The sequence below is a fragment of the Dama dama genome, chromosome 11 (genome assembly GCF_033118175.1).
Source record: "Dama dama isolate Ldn47 chromosome 11, ASM3311817v1, whole genome shotgun sequence".
Lineage (NCBI taxonomy): Eukaryota > Metazoa > Chordata > Mammalia > Artiodactyla > Cervidae > Dama > Dama dama.
In genome coordinates this window covers 89,225,292-89,237,903 of record NC_083691.1, presented here as the reverse complement: position 1 = coordinate 89,237,903, position 12,612 = coordinate 89,225,292, and the positions used below count along the sequence as shown (strand labels likewise).

Here is a 12,612-nt window from a genome sequence, read left to right as displayed (position 1 = left end):
TTTCTAAAGGATGCATAGTTTAACTTATTACCGCATAGTAACAGACTGCCCTCTCGTCCAGACGAGGCTAGTATGTATGAGAATGCCATTTTTCTATAGTCTCCTCAAACTTGAGTATTATCCCTTTTTTTTTTTTTTCTAACTTGACAGAACAGAATCTCATTATTATTGCTTGATTTAAGTCTGAAGATCTATTTTATAACAGCACATAATCAGGGCTGGTGAGCTTAGAAGGGGAAGTTTCAGAGCCAAGCCTGGCTTGATGGGTGCTTTGCCCCCTTCCTTGCTGCTGCTGGAGTCATCTCCCACTTGAGAATCCCTGTCTTCCCATCTCTAACATGGAGCAGAAATGCCTGCTACCCTCTCCTGCCATCCTCTGAAACCTCATGAGCAGAGCCAGGAGAGGGGTGATGTTCACAACCCTGAAATGCTACAAAAAGATAGGAGGCATTCGCTATCTGTAAAATCTTTTGTGAGCGAGAGTCATAGTCTCTTCCCATCTCTGTGGCTCTTAAGAGGAAAAAAAAATTCCAGCTGTTTTCAGCAAGAACAGGTGTGAGGACTAGGCCACTGGGCCTCAGCCCAGGTACTGGAAGGACGAATCTGATGCTTGGATTGCGTCCCAGCCCCCAGGTGGGTGTCACTTGGGTATTACTCACAGCATCCTTAAGGATGAAACCAACCAAGAAGGGAGGGTGCACCTGGACTTTGGTGTAAATTGATTTCTGTTTTCCCCCATTTAGATCTGCCTGCCCCTGGCTGAGTCAGAAACACTGCATCATCAGGGACAGCCTGGGTTCTGGTTCCAACTCTGCCCCTAATTAGCTGGGAGACTTTCAATTTCTTTAAGCTTTTATTTCCTTTAATGAGATAGAGTAGAAGGTTGCTATGGCCTCTTTCATGGAACTGTAGGATCTTAGAGCTGCCAGGCCCCACAGAGTTCATGGGGAAGAAGCCTGGGGCCGGAGAGGTGACCCAACTCACCTGTGTCTGCAGGGTCACCTCTTGGGGATCACTCCCTTGAATGTGACTCACAAGTCAACCCAGTCACAGGGGACAAGTTGGACCCTTGTATTTAACAGCAAATACACTTATTCACTTTAACATAACCATTCATTTTTCAGACTTCTAAGCTCGCAGGGCCTAAAAACCCAAGCCTTGCCCAAAGAAATCCATCAAACTATTCAGTCTCAGTTTTAAAAAGCATCTTCCATTTCTTCGGGTATATGCCTTAAGCATTCTTTTGGGTGGATATTAAAACTCATGGGGGTAGCATTGGGTTTTTGCATAGGGAGAGTGAGTGAGGAACTAGGGGGCAGGTGTTCTAGGATGGGATATGGAAATTGATCTGAATAAAATGAAAAATCTTTCCCTCTTAGTTGAAGTTTAGAAGGCTGAAAGTTTCAATTGGCTGTTTGCTCCTGTACAGATCCTGGTGCTAAGAAACCATGGAGTGGTTGCTCTGGGTGATACTGTGGAGGAGGCATTTTATAAGATCTTCCACCTACAGGCTGCGTGTGAGATACAGGTAAGCACGTTCCTCTGGACAGCGGGCCCAGGAGGGGCTCCGATCGGGGCCAAGGGGTAATGGTGGTGGCCCCATGAGCTGTGATTTAAGGAGACCTTTAAGTGGAGCCTCACCCTGTTTCTCTGCCTTATTCTTCTAAAGTTTCACACTCAGTTTTGTAGCTTTAAAATTTTTTATCACCCTTGTCCAACAACCAGCACCCAACTCTTGGGGGTCAGTTTTGAGGGCAGGAAGATGCCTGGGCGCATCAGTAGGACAGTGGGAGGTCTGTCCCATGCTCCTGTGTTACCTGGGGTGTCCCCTCACAAACACCACCCAGGTAGGTCTGCTTTTCCTTGCTTGGAAGAGGGCAGTTTGCAACAACCTTGAATGTGGTCCAGTCCAGAAAGAGAAATGGAGAGAAGGCCCAGGTGGAGTGTTGGTATGGCAGGCCTGGCACCAGGGAAGCCCCAGGGTGAAGTTCAGGGAGCCTGTGGTGGTCCTCCTAACTGGTAAAGGATGAGATAGAGGGTGGGTGGAGAAGCAATAGGAAAACACACATCCTGCAGTTTTATCAAATAAGATGGTGTTGGATAAGCCAAGCACATGCTCCTTCCAGTGCAGCAAGCCATCAGAGGTGAGTAGGGGGTACCTGCACAACTGACTGGGCTCCGTCCTTCCCAGCCCTGGGTTCTGTGCCCTTGGGTCAGGGACTTGCCCCCTGCAAGCCTCCATTTCCTGTTTCCTCAACTGTAGAACTGGGTCTATAGAGACCTTGTGAGGATGGCCTCTCAGACAAGGAGAGGTGTTGCTGGTGGTATTTTCAGGACTCAGTTGACAGGGCAGGCCAGCTGCTCCAGGGTGAGTCAGCGCTTTTGCAGCCCTTGTGGTGTCCCGTCTGCCATCTCCTGGCAGGTCTGGGCAGAGCAGTGTCCCAGGAAGACCGCTCATCCTTTTCTTGGTCGCTATGCCGGAAGAATGGAAGTAATCCTCAAAGCATCACTAGTGGAGGCTGTACAGTGGGACCTTTCTCAGTGGTTTTTAAAGGATAAGTTGAGAGGACAGTGATGAAGAGATGACCCCTCCCCCCATCCAATGATGCCGGCTCTGAACTCTGACCCCTGGATGATGTTAGAACCCTGCAGAGCTTCTGATAAGCCCACTTTCTCTTCTCCACATCTGAACTCTGAAGAGTTTCCCATTTTTCTGCAGAAGGAGGCTTCTATGAGAAAATAGCTCATAATAAAGCCTTATCTCTTTGCAAAGATAGCCCAGCCCTAAAAATGAATGGATAGAGTATGCCTCTGTAGGTTCTAGATCCCCAGAAAGGGCCCCTGTGCTATTTAATCAAAGGGAGGAAAGCCATCTAGATGGGCCTTCGGCTAGATGAAGGGCTGAGCTGCCCGCCACTCTCCTGGACAGCCCCTGCTGCTCCTCTTGGCCCTGCCTGCTGTCACGTTCTTTTCAGTTGGGACTGGTTCGATGTGACTTTTATAAAGTGCATCAGGCAATGGGGCAGATAACCCCAAGAAAGGCTCCAGTGTCTTTTTTCAGTGAGTGGAACAGGAAGGCTTCTAGAGGGAGAAATGAACTGGAAGGAGTAGAAGAAACACAGGAGAGATAGATGAAGGGTGTGGGTGGATGAAGGCTCAGAAGAGACCAGGTACCGGCAGCCTGCAGAGCTGTTGGGACTGCAGCCCCTGAAAGGGACATTTCCAGATGGATGAGCTGCCCTGGAGTTCTGCTTGCATCATGGGACTAATTTTCTCCCTCAATGACCTTGGCAAATAAGCAAATGTGTTTGTGGTCATTGCAGTAGTTCAAGGCTAAGAGCCTGTTCCCCTCTCCTGGGGACAGCATTCTCTTTGCTTTGCATCCATTTGGGGTTCCAGGAAACTGGGTCATCCTCTGTTCACAGAGGCGGCTACCTGCTCTGCTTACAGGCAGATGAGAAGAAGCTCGGGCAACTCTCCATCTGCTACCCATTGCCATGGAAACGCATAGGGGAAGAGGGAGGTGGGAGGAGGCAGCTCTTGCAAGGAAGTGGGCAGTTCTCTCCTCCTCCACAAATGACCAGTCCCCGGGGTACTGCTTCTCAGCGTTCCATGGTAAAGCCTCAGAATTTGTTTATCGTAAGTGTTTCTATGGCACTGTTTATGCACCACGTGCTGTTCCAAGAGCTTTAGGAATACCTTAAATAAGCCTCATGAGGTAAATATACTATTTGCATTTTACAGGGAGGGTAAATAGCTGCTCAAAGTTACACGGCAAGTAGGTGGCAGAGCCAGGATCCAGGCTCAGGCAGCCTGGTACCCAAGTTCTGTGTCTTAAACACTACATTGCACTGCTTCTCAGGGCAGTAAAAGCTGGTGGGAAAGGTCAGCTGACAGGCTGGGGCCTCTCCCCAGGGAGCTGGCACTTCAAGTCAAGGTTTCAGGGTCCCAGGGCTAAAGCCTGCCTTGACCAGGTAGGAGCCCAGGATGAATGTGGTAATTGATCAACCAGCTAGGATTCGCTATCTTTGAGAGTGTATTCCCATATGCTCAGCCTCAGAAGCCTCAGGGACTTCAGAATTAGAAAACAGGGCAGCAGAGGGCAGATCTGGGACCAGTGAATGAACATAATGAAAAGGTAGATTTCAACTCAATGTAATCTCTATCATCTCATTGTAACCCTTCTAACATTTGGACAATAATACTTTAGGCTGCCTCTTCAAGCATGGAGCTGACACCTTCTAGGAATATTACATAAGGACTCTTATTTTTTGTGAGAGTATGGAATAAATGGCCTCTAGGTGTCTATACTTGCAGGGTGTGGATTTATCTTTTTAACCTAAAAATGGAGGCTTCTATGGGACACATGCCTTGGATGAAGAGGGTGTGGAAAGTGCTTGTTCTTCTTCCTCTTCACAGACTGTTGGGGGTCACTGAAGCCTGGCTGACCTCCAGGAAGTCTCATGGGGCTGTATGTTACACTGGTGACTCTGATACTCTCTGGAATATGTCCAGGATCCTCAGCGCTTCATCAGCCTGGGTTTCTCATCAGGCTACATCGATTTCTTCCATCTTCAATAAAACAATAACTGACATAAAAACTGGAACACTGAAAGTTTAAATAATCGGAGCTGTTCCCCCATAGCATGCAGGTTTACAGGGGATAACAGATATTAATCAGAACACCAGGGTCTTGATGCCATGCTGAGTTGCTCAGTGTGTCCGACTCTTTGTGATGCTATGGACTGTAGCCTCCCAGGCTCCTCTATCCATGGGGATTCTCTAGACAAGAACACTGGAGAGAGTTTCCATGCCCTCCTCCAGGGCATCTTCCCAGCCCAGGACTCAAACCCAGGTCTCCCGCATTACAGGCGGATTCTTTACCATCTGAGCCACCAGGGAAGCCTGAGAATACTGGTGTGGGTGTCCTGTCCCTTCTCCAGGGGATCTTCCTGACCCAGGAATCGAACTGGAGTCTCCTGCATTGCAGGTGGTGTCTTTACCAGCTGAGCTGCTGAGGAAGGGTCTTGATATGCAGTACAAAACTTCAGCTTCAGTACTTACAATACTTGGAATCCACCATTTCTCTCTCTGTGTCTGGACTTACCCAAGAAGCCAAATCATAGCCAGTTGTATCTGGGTGGCAGATATGGGGAATAAATAGAATGTACTTTCAGATGAGCATGGAATTAGAAAATAAGATTAGTTGGATTCATGAATGTTTTTAGGATCATTCTAAAACTGCCTGTTTTATACACACACCTCTTGCACTAAAACCCAAAGTCCACTGCTTCTGGTTATCTGTATGGTTGTCTCCCCATGGAGCCTTGATAGTGGAGCAAACACTCTAAGCCTGTGGATGAAAGTTCTCCAAGTCCTATACAGGGCCTGCCTGTGCCTGTCAGCTGTTCATCTGTCTCCTTTTTCTGGGCTTCCTTGACTGGCTAAACCCATTATGGAGGATATTCTTCCTTTAGACCTGTTAATTCATCCCAACAGGCCACACTCATATTTTGTTGGCCTAGAAGCCAGCTTATTTCTTTCAAGAGACTTGTTTTTTAAGGGGAGCTATTTCAGACACAGAAAAATACAGAGAATAATACAATACCCACTCTCCACCCACCAGATTTAACAAATATCAACAGCCTTTTCTTCTTGGAGAAGTAAAATATTATAGATGAGAATTGAAGTCTCTTTTTTTCAAATTCCCTTGTTCCCTGTTGGCCTCTGTGCCAAGTAACTTTTCAGTCTTTTGCGCTGCTTTATTCTCAAGATTTAACCCTTGCTATGTCTCCCTAAAAACTGACATTAGGAAAGAAATACTAATACCTCTTCCTTGGAAATGGGCACATGCCCTACAAGTTTGGAGCAGCTTTCCTCTGGGAGGAAAAAACCAGATACAACTCAGTTTTCCAGAAATTTCTGTTTCTAACCTTCCCTGATCCCCATTCTCTGTTATGCACAGGAGCAGAGATGTGTACAGGGTTGTGGGTGTATACACACACATACGTGTGTGAGCTGATGGCTTTCTGCTCTTTGCCACAGGTGTCTGCTCTGTCCAGTGCGGGGGGTGTGGAGAACCTCATTCTGCTGGAGCAGGAGAAGCACCGGCCTCATGAGGTGGGATCTGTGCAGTGGGCAGGAAGCACCTTTGGGCCCATGCAGAAGAGTCGGCTGGGGGAGCATGAGTTCGAGGCCCTCATGAGGATGCTGGACAATCTGGTGAGTCTCCTGCCATTGTCCTTCCAGGCCAGTCCTTTGTGGCTTAGCCCCCCAAAACCAGTCAGTATGAAGCACTTGGTAGATGTTAGAACTGCCAGCATCACAGTTCAGCTGTTAAAGGCCCTTGAGTGGCAACTTGACTAAGGATTTGTGGTCATTCTAAAGTACTTGAGACTTCTCAAACGACGGCCTTTGCCACTCCCTTTCCAAGGGCTGTGGATGTCATACCTGCTGGGTGCCTTTTGGAGAAGGGGTAGGAAGCTACTGGTTGGCATGTGAGGTGGTAATCCAGCAAAAATCAGGACCAAGACCCTCTATCATATTGTGGCTTGGCTTACTCCTCTTTTGCAGTTAGCTCTGTGTTTCCTTCTAATCTCATGATTTTAATGCAGAAAACATAATAGCTTTGATTTCCCTATTTCCAATAAACAGCATTACAGCCCTATTCCTATTGTGATGAATCAACCAAACAATCAGGCGAAAAATTAACTGATATGTGACTAGAGTGGGCTTTAAAGGATCCAAAAGCATTATAAGACATCCTTCCTTCTGGAACTAACAGTTTAATTGATGATATATGACATAAACAGGAAACAATTCAAGAATAAGAGGAAAGCATATACAGTGAGGATCTAAGGGCAAGAAGAGGCTATGGCTTCCCAGATTGCTCAGAAGAGTGAAGATGTGCCCTATTTTTGCAACATTTCTGTATTTTTCCCCCTCCTCCTCACTGCTACTAATTTGGACCCTTTCGTTATTATGTCTGGGTCATTGCAATAATTAATCCTTTCCTTTTTGCTTCCAGTTCCTCCAAATCATCACCAGTTTATTACAGGTCTGACCACGAGGGTAACTTTATAGTACTGAAAGGTATAATTCACAATGAAAATACAACTCCTATTAACATTTGTGTGTTGAGTAATCTGTGGCTGAATAAAGCACCAGGACCAAATGGTTTCATGCAGAAATTCCCTCAAACCTTTAAGAAATAGACTATTCTTATGCTGTTTAAACTGTGGCAGAGAAGAGTGAAAGAAGGAAACCAGGTCCTAACAATTATAACACATTCAGACAAATCTCACTCTGAGTTGATGAAAAATGCTGCATGAAAACTAGCAAATAGTATCTGGCATAATATTAGAATAATAATACATGATAAACAAGTGAGGGCTCATTCCTTGTATTGAAGGATGGTTTAATATTATAAATCTAAATATATTTCATGATATCAATGAGTCAAAGGATAAAAACATATGGATCACTTTGAGATCAAAAGGTATTTGATAAAAATGTAATCTCTATTTATAAAAATAATAGCTGTTAAGTAGGCTAGGAAGTCATTTATTTAATATGATTAAAATTGCTTTTTTTTTTTTGTCAAAACAAACACCAGTTTCATGGTGAAACACTAGAAGAATTTCCATTAAATTTTGAAACTGAACAATGATTCTGGTCTCAGCACTATTATTTAATGTTGTTCAAGAATAATATTGAAAATCAATTCAAGGCAGTGAGATCTAAAAATAAGAGGTGTACATGTTGTAAAGAAAACAAAATTACTCTTCTTTATAGTTAGTACATCTATCTGCCTCTAAGGTTCAAAAGAATCAACCAAGAAAAATTAGAAATAATGAGTGCATATCAAGAAAAAAAAAAGGAGAAGACTCAAATCAACAAAATTAGAAATGATAAAGGAGAGGTCACAACAGACAATGCAGAAATACAAAGGATCATAAGAGACCTACTATGAGCAATATATGCCAATAAAATGGACAACCTGGAAGAAATGGACAAATTCTTAGAAAAGTTCAGCCTTCCAAGACTGAACAGGAAGAAACAGAAATTATGAACAGATCAATTACAAGCACTGTAATAGAAACTCTGTTCAAATATCTCCCCAAAAACAAAAGCCCAGGGCCAGATGTCTTCACAGGTTAATTCTATCAAATATTTAGAGAAGAGCTAATGTCTAGCCTTCTCAAACTTTTCCAAGAAATTGCAGAGGAAGGAATACTTCCAAACTCATTCTATGAAACCACCATCACCCTGATACCAAAACACACAAACAAAAAGAAAATTACTAAAAAAGAAAATTACATATATGCAAAAATCCTCAACAAAATTCTAGCAGACAGAATCCAATAACACATTAAAAGGATCCTATACCATGATCAAATCAACTTAATCCCAGGGATGCTAGGATTCTTCAGTGTACACCAATCCATCAATGTGATACACCACATTAATAAATTTAAAGATAAAAATCATTTGATAATCTTAATGGATGCAGAAAAAGCTTTCAACCAAATTCAGCATCCACTTATGACAAAAACTTCAGAAAATGGGCATGGAAGGAACCTACTTCAACTTAATAAGGGCCATATATGACAGACCCACAGCAAACGTTATTTTCAATGGTGGAAAACTGTAAGCATTTCCTCTAACATCAGGAACAAGATAAGGATGCCCACTCTCATCACTTTTATTCAGCATAGTTTTGGAAGTCCTAGCCATGGCAATCAGAGAAGAAAAAGAAATAAAAGGAATCCAGATTGGAAAAGAAGAAGTAAAACTCTCACTGTTTGCAGATGGCATGATACTATACATAGAAAACCCTGTAAGATACTATCAGAAAGTTACTAGAGCTAATCAATAAATTTAGTAAAGTCACAGGGTAAAAAATCAATACACAGAAGTACCTTGCATTCCTACACATGAACAATGAAAAATCAGAAAGAGAAATTAAGGAATCAATCACATTCACCATTGCAAAAAAAAAAAAAAAGAGAGAGAGAGAATAAAACACCTAAGAATAAACCTACCTAAGGAGACAAAAGACCTGTATACCAAAAACTATAAGACACTCATGAAAGAAATCAAAGATAACACAAACAAATGGAGAGATATATTATGTTCTTGGGTTATAAGACTCAATATTGTGAAAATGACTATACTATCCAAAGCCATCTACAGATTCAATGCAATACCTATCAAATTTCCATGGCATTTTTCAGAGAACTGGAACAGAAAACTTTACAGTTTGTATGGAAACACAAAGGACCCCAAATAGCTAAAGCAATCTTGAGAAAGAACAATGCAGCTGGAGAAATCAACCTTCCTGACTTCAGACTATACTATAAAGCTATAGTCATCAAGACAGTATGGTACTGGCACAAAAGAGAAATATAGACTGATGGAGCAAGATAGAAAGCCCATAAATCCATGCACCTGTGGGCACTTTATTTTTGACAAAGGAGGCAAAAATATGCAATGGAGAAAAGATCATCTCTTTAATAACTGGTGCTAGGAAAACTGACAGCTCCATGTAAAAGGATGAAAATAGAACTTGTCCTAACACCATAAACACAGATAAACTCAAAATGGATTAAAGACCTAAATGGAAGACCAGAAACTATAAAACTCTTAGAGTAAAACATAGGCAGAACATTTTTGGACACAAATTGCAGCAAGATCCTCTATGATCCACCTCCTAAAGTAATGGAAATAAAAATGAAAACAAACAAATGAGACCTAATTAAAATTAAAAGCTTTTGCACAGCAAAAGAAACCATAAACAAGATGAAAAGACAACCTTTAGAATGCTGCTGCTGCTGCTAAGTCGCTTCAGTCATGTCCGATTCTGTGCGACCCCATAGATGGCAGCCCACTAGGTTCCCCCGTCCCTGGGATTCTCCAAGCAAGAACACTGGAGTGGGATGCCATTTTCTTCTCCAATGCATGAAGGTGGAAAGTGAAAGTGAAGTCGCTCAGTCGTGTCTGACTCTTAGCAACCCCATGGACTGCAGCCTACCAGGCTCCTCCGTCCATGGGATTTTCCAGGCAAGAGTACTGGAGTGAGGTGCCATTGCCTTCTCTGAACCTTTAGAATGGGAGAAAATAATTGCAAATGAAGCAACTGACAAAGGATTAACCTCCAAAATATACAAGCAGCTCATGCAGCTCAATATCAGAAAAACAAACAAACAAACAAAAAATCAAAAAATGGGCAGAAGACCTAAACAGACATTTCTCTAAAGAAGACATATGAATGGCCAATAAAACATGAATTGCTCAAAATTGCTCATTATTAGAGAAATGCAAATAAAAACTACAATGAGGAATCACTTCACACCAGTCAGAATGGCCACCATCAAAAAATCTACAAGTAATAAATGCTGGAGAGGAAGTGGAGAAAAGGAGATATTCTTGCACAGTTGATGGGAATGTAAATTGATACAGCCACTATGAAGAACAGTACGGAAATTTCTTTAAAAAAACTAGGAAAAAAACTACCATATGACCCAGCAATCCCACTGCTGGGTACATATACCCTGAGAAAATCATAGTTGAAAAAGACACATGTACCCCAGTGTTCATTGCAGCACTGTTTACAACAGCTAGGACGTGAAAGCAGCCTATATGTCCATCAACAGATATAAACAAGAATATAAGCAAGATATAAGCAAGAATACAGGAGTGGGTTGCCGTGTCCTCGTCCAGGGGAATCTTTCTGACCTGGGGATCCAACCCGCATCTCTATGTCTCCTGTATTGGCAAGAGGTTTCTTCACCACTAGCTCCACTTGGGAAGCCCTGTACATACATACAAGGGAATATTATTCAGCTATAAAAAGGAACAAATCTGAGTCAGTTCTAGGGAGGTGAACGAACCTAGAGCCTGTTATATAAAGGAAAGTAAGTCAGAAACAGAAAAATGAATATCATATATTAATGCATATATATGGAATCTAGAAAAATGGCACTGATGTACCTATTTGCAGGACAGAAATAGAGACACAGAGAATAGACTTACGGACACAGTAGGGGAAGGAGAGTGGGACGAATTGAGAGAGTGGCACTGAAGCATGTACTTTACTATATGTAAAATAGATAGCTAACGGGAAGTTTCTGTGTAACACAGGGAGCTCAACCCCATGCTCTGGGGCAATCTAGTGGGGTGGGATGGGGTGGGGGCTAGGAGGGAGGTCCAAGAGGCAGGGGACATATATATATATACTTATAGATTCATGTTGCTGTATGGTAAAAACCAACATAGCATTGGAAAGCAATCATCCTCCAACTAAAAAAAAAATAATGAGTGCATTTAAAGTGGTCAATTATGAAAATATGTGTAACAATTAGTGGCTTTTTTGTATTTTAACATATAATAATGAATGTGAAAATATGAGAGAAAATAATCCTATTTGTAAATGCAGCAACATCATAAAGTTTTAAGCAGAAGCCCTTTAAAGACAGCTGTAAAATTTAACCAGTAGACATCAGAGAAAACCTTAAATCAGTGAAGAGCTATAATTTATTCTTGGTTAAAATCTTCAATAGGGTAAAGAGGCTTCCAAGTTAATCAATAAACTCAATGTAATTTCCTCAAAAGTGGAGCAAGATATAAGGACTTAGCAACATGTTCTTTCAGGTGAAATTCAGAATGGCTTGGAAAATTCTATAGTGATTACCACCACATGGTAAAGTGCGATAAGGCTTTAGTCATTGAAGGAAGGGGCATTAGTCCAGAAGGGACAGGCCAATCAGAGCTAGAGAGTCCAGAATCAGCTTAGAGAGTCCAGAAATAGATCCCCAATACATGAAAATTTAACAGGAGAAACAGCCATCTTATAAATCTGTGGGGAAAGATAGACTCCTAGCCCTGTGGGAAATGAACCTAGGGTGGCTTGCTGCTTTATCCTTTCAACAAGATAGATCCCTCATTCGCCAAAAATTTAAACATGAAAAGGAAATTCATATAGGTATTTAAAAACATAGATTAATGTTTTTGATGCTCTTGTGTTGGGAAAGACCTTGTCAAGAATGGCAGGAAAGTCTGAAATCATGATGACAAATATTGACAGTTATGATTACATTAAAATTCAAATTTTACATTTTTAAAAACCACCTCACCCGCCATGAACAAAACTAAAGTATGGGGAAAATATTTGCAACATCTCTGACAGTCAAAAGATCCATATCTTTACTGTAAAAGAAATAATATAAAAAAGATAAACATCACAATAGGAAAAAGAACTGAGGACACAGTTTACAAGGGAAGATATTTGAGGCCATTAAATGTAATTAAATATCCAGTCTTACTAGTAATCTAAAAAAGAACGAAACAAAAGTAGAAGGTTTTACTTTTAACCCATCTAACTGCCAATGATTTTTTAAAACCTCAACAATATTCAGTGTGGGGAAAGGAGATGAGAACTGGGAACTCCAGCACAATTGGCAGAAGTACAAACTGGTTCAGTGTCTTGGGAAGATGGACATGATAAATATATAAAAACTTTTAAAATAAATATGTAAAAACTGTGCACCCTTTGACTCAGTCATTTTCATTACTAGGCATTTATGTTAACTGCTTAAAGAAAAATGTGTAAAA

The 12,612-nt window shown here is 41.9% G+C and overlaps 1 protein-coding gene across 1 annotated transcript in view; it reads left to right on the top strand.

The window, feature by feature from the left end:
- The window catches only part of ADD2 (adducin 2), a 113,616-nt gene that overhangs the window by 82,102 nt on the left and 18,902 nt on the right, over positions 1-12,612 (top strand). The window contains exons 9-10 of the mRNA XM_061155661.1: positions 1,430-1,528; positions 6,046-6,222. Of these exons, the coding sequence (XP_061011644.1) occupies positions 1,430-1,528; positions 6,046-6,222 (276 nt within the window). The remainder of the gene's footprint in view (positions 1-1,429; positions 1,529-6,045; positions 6,223-12,612) is intronic.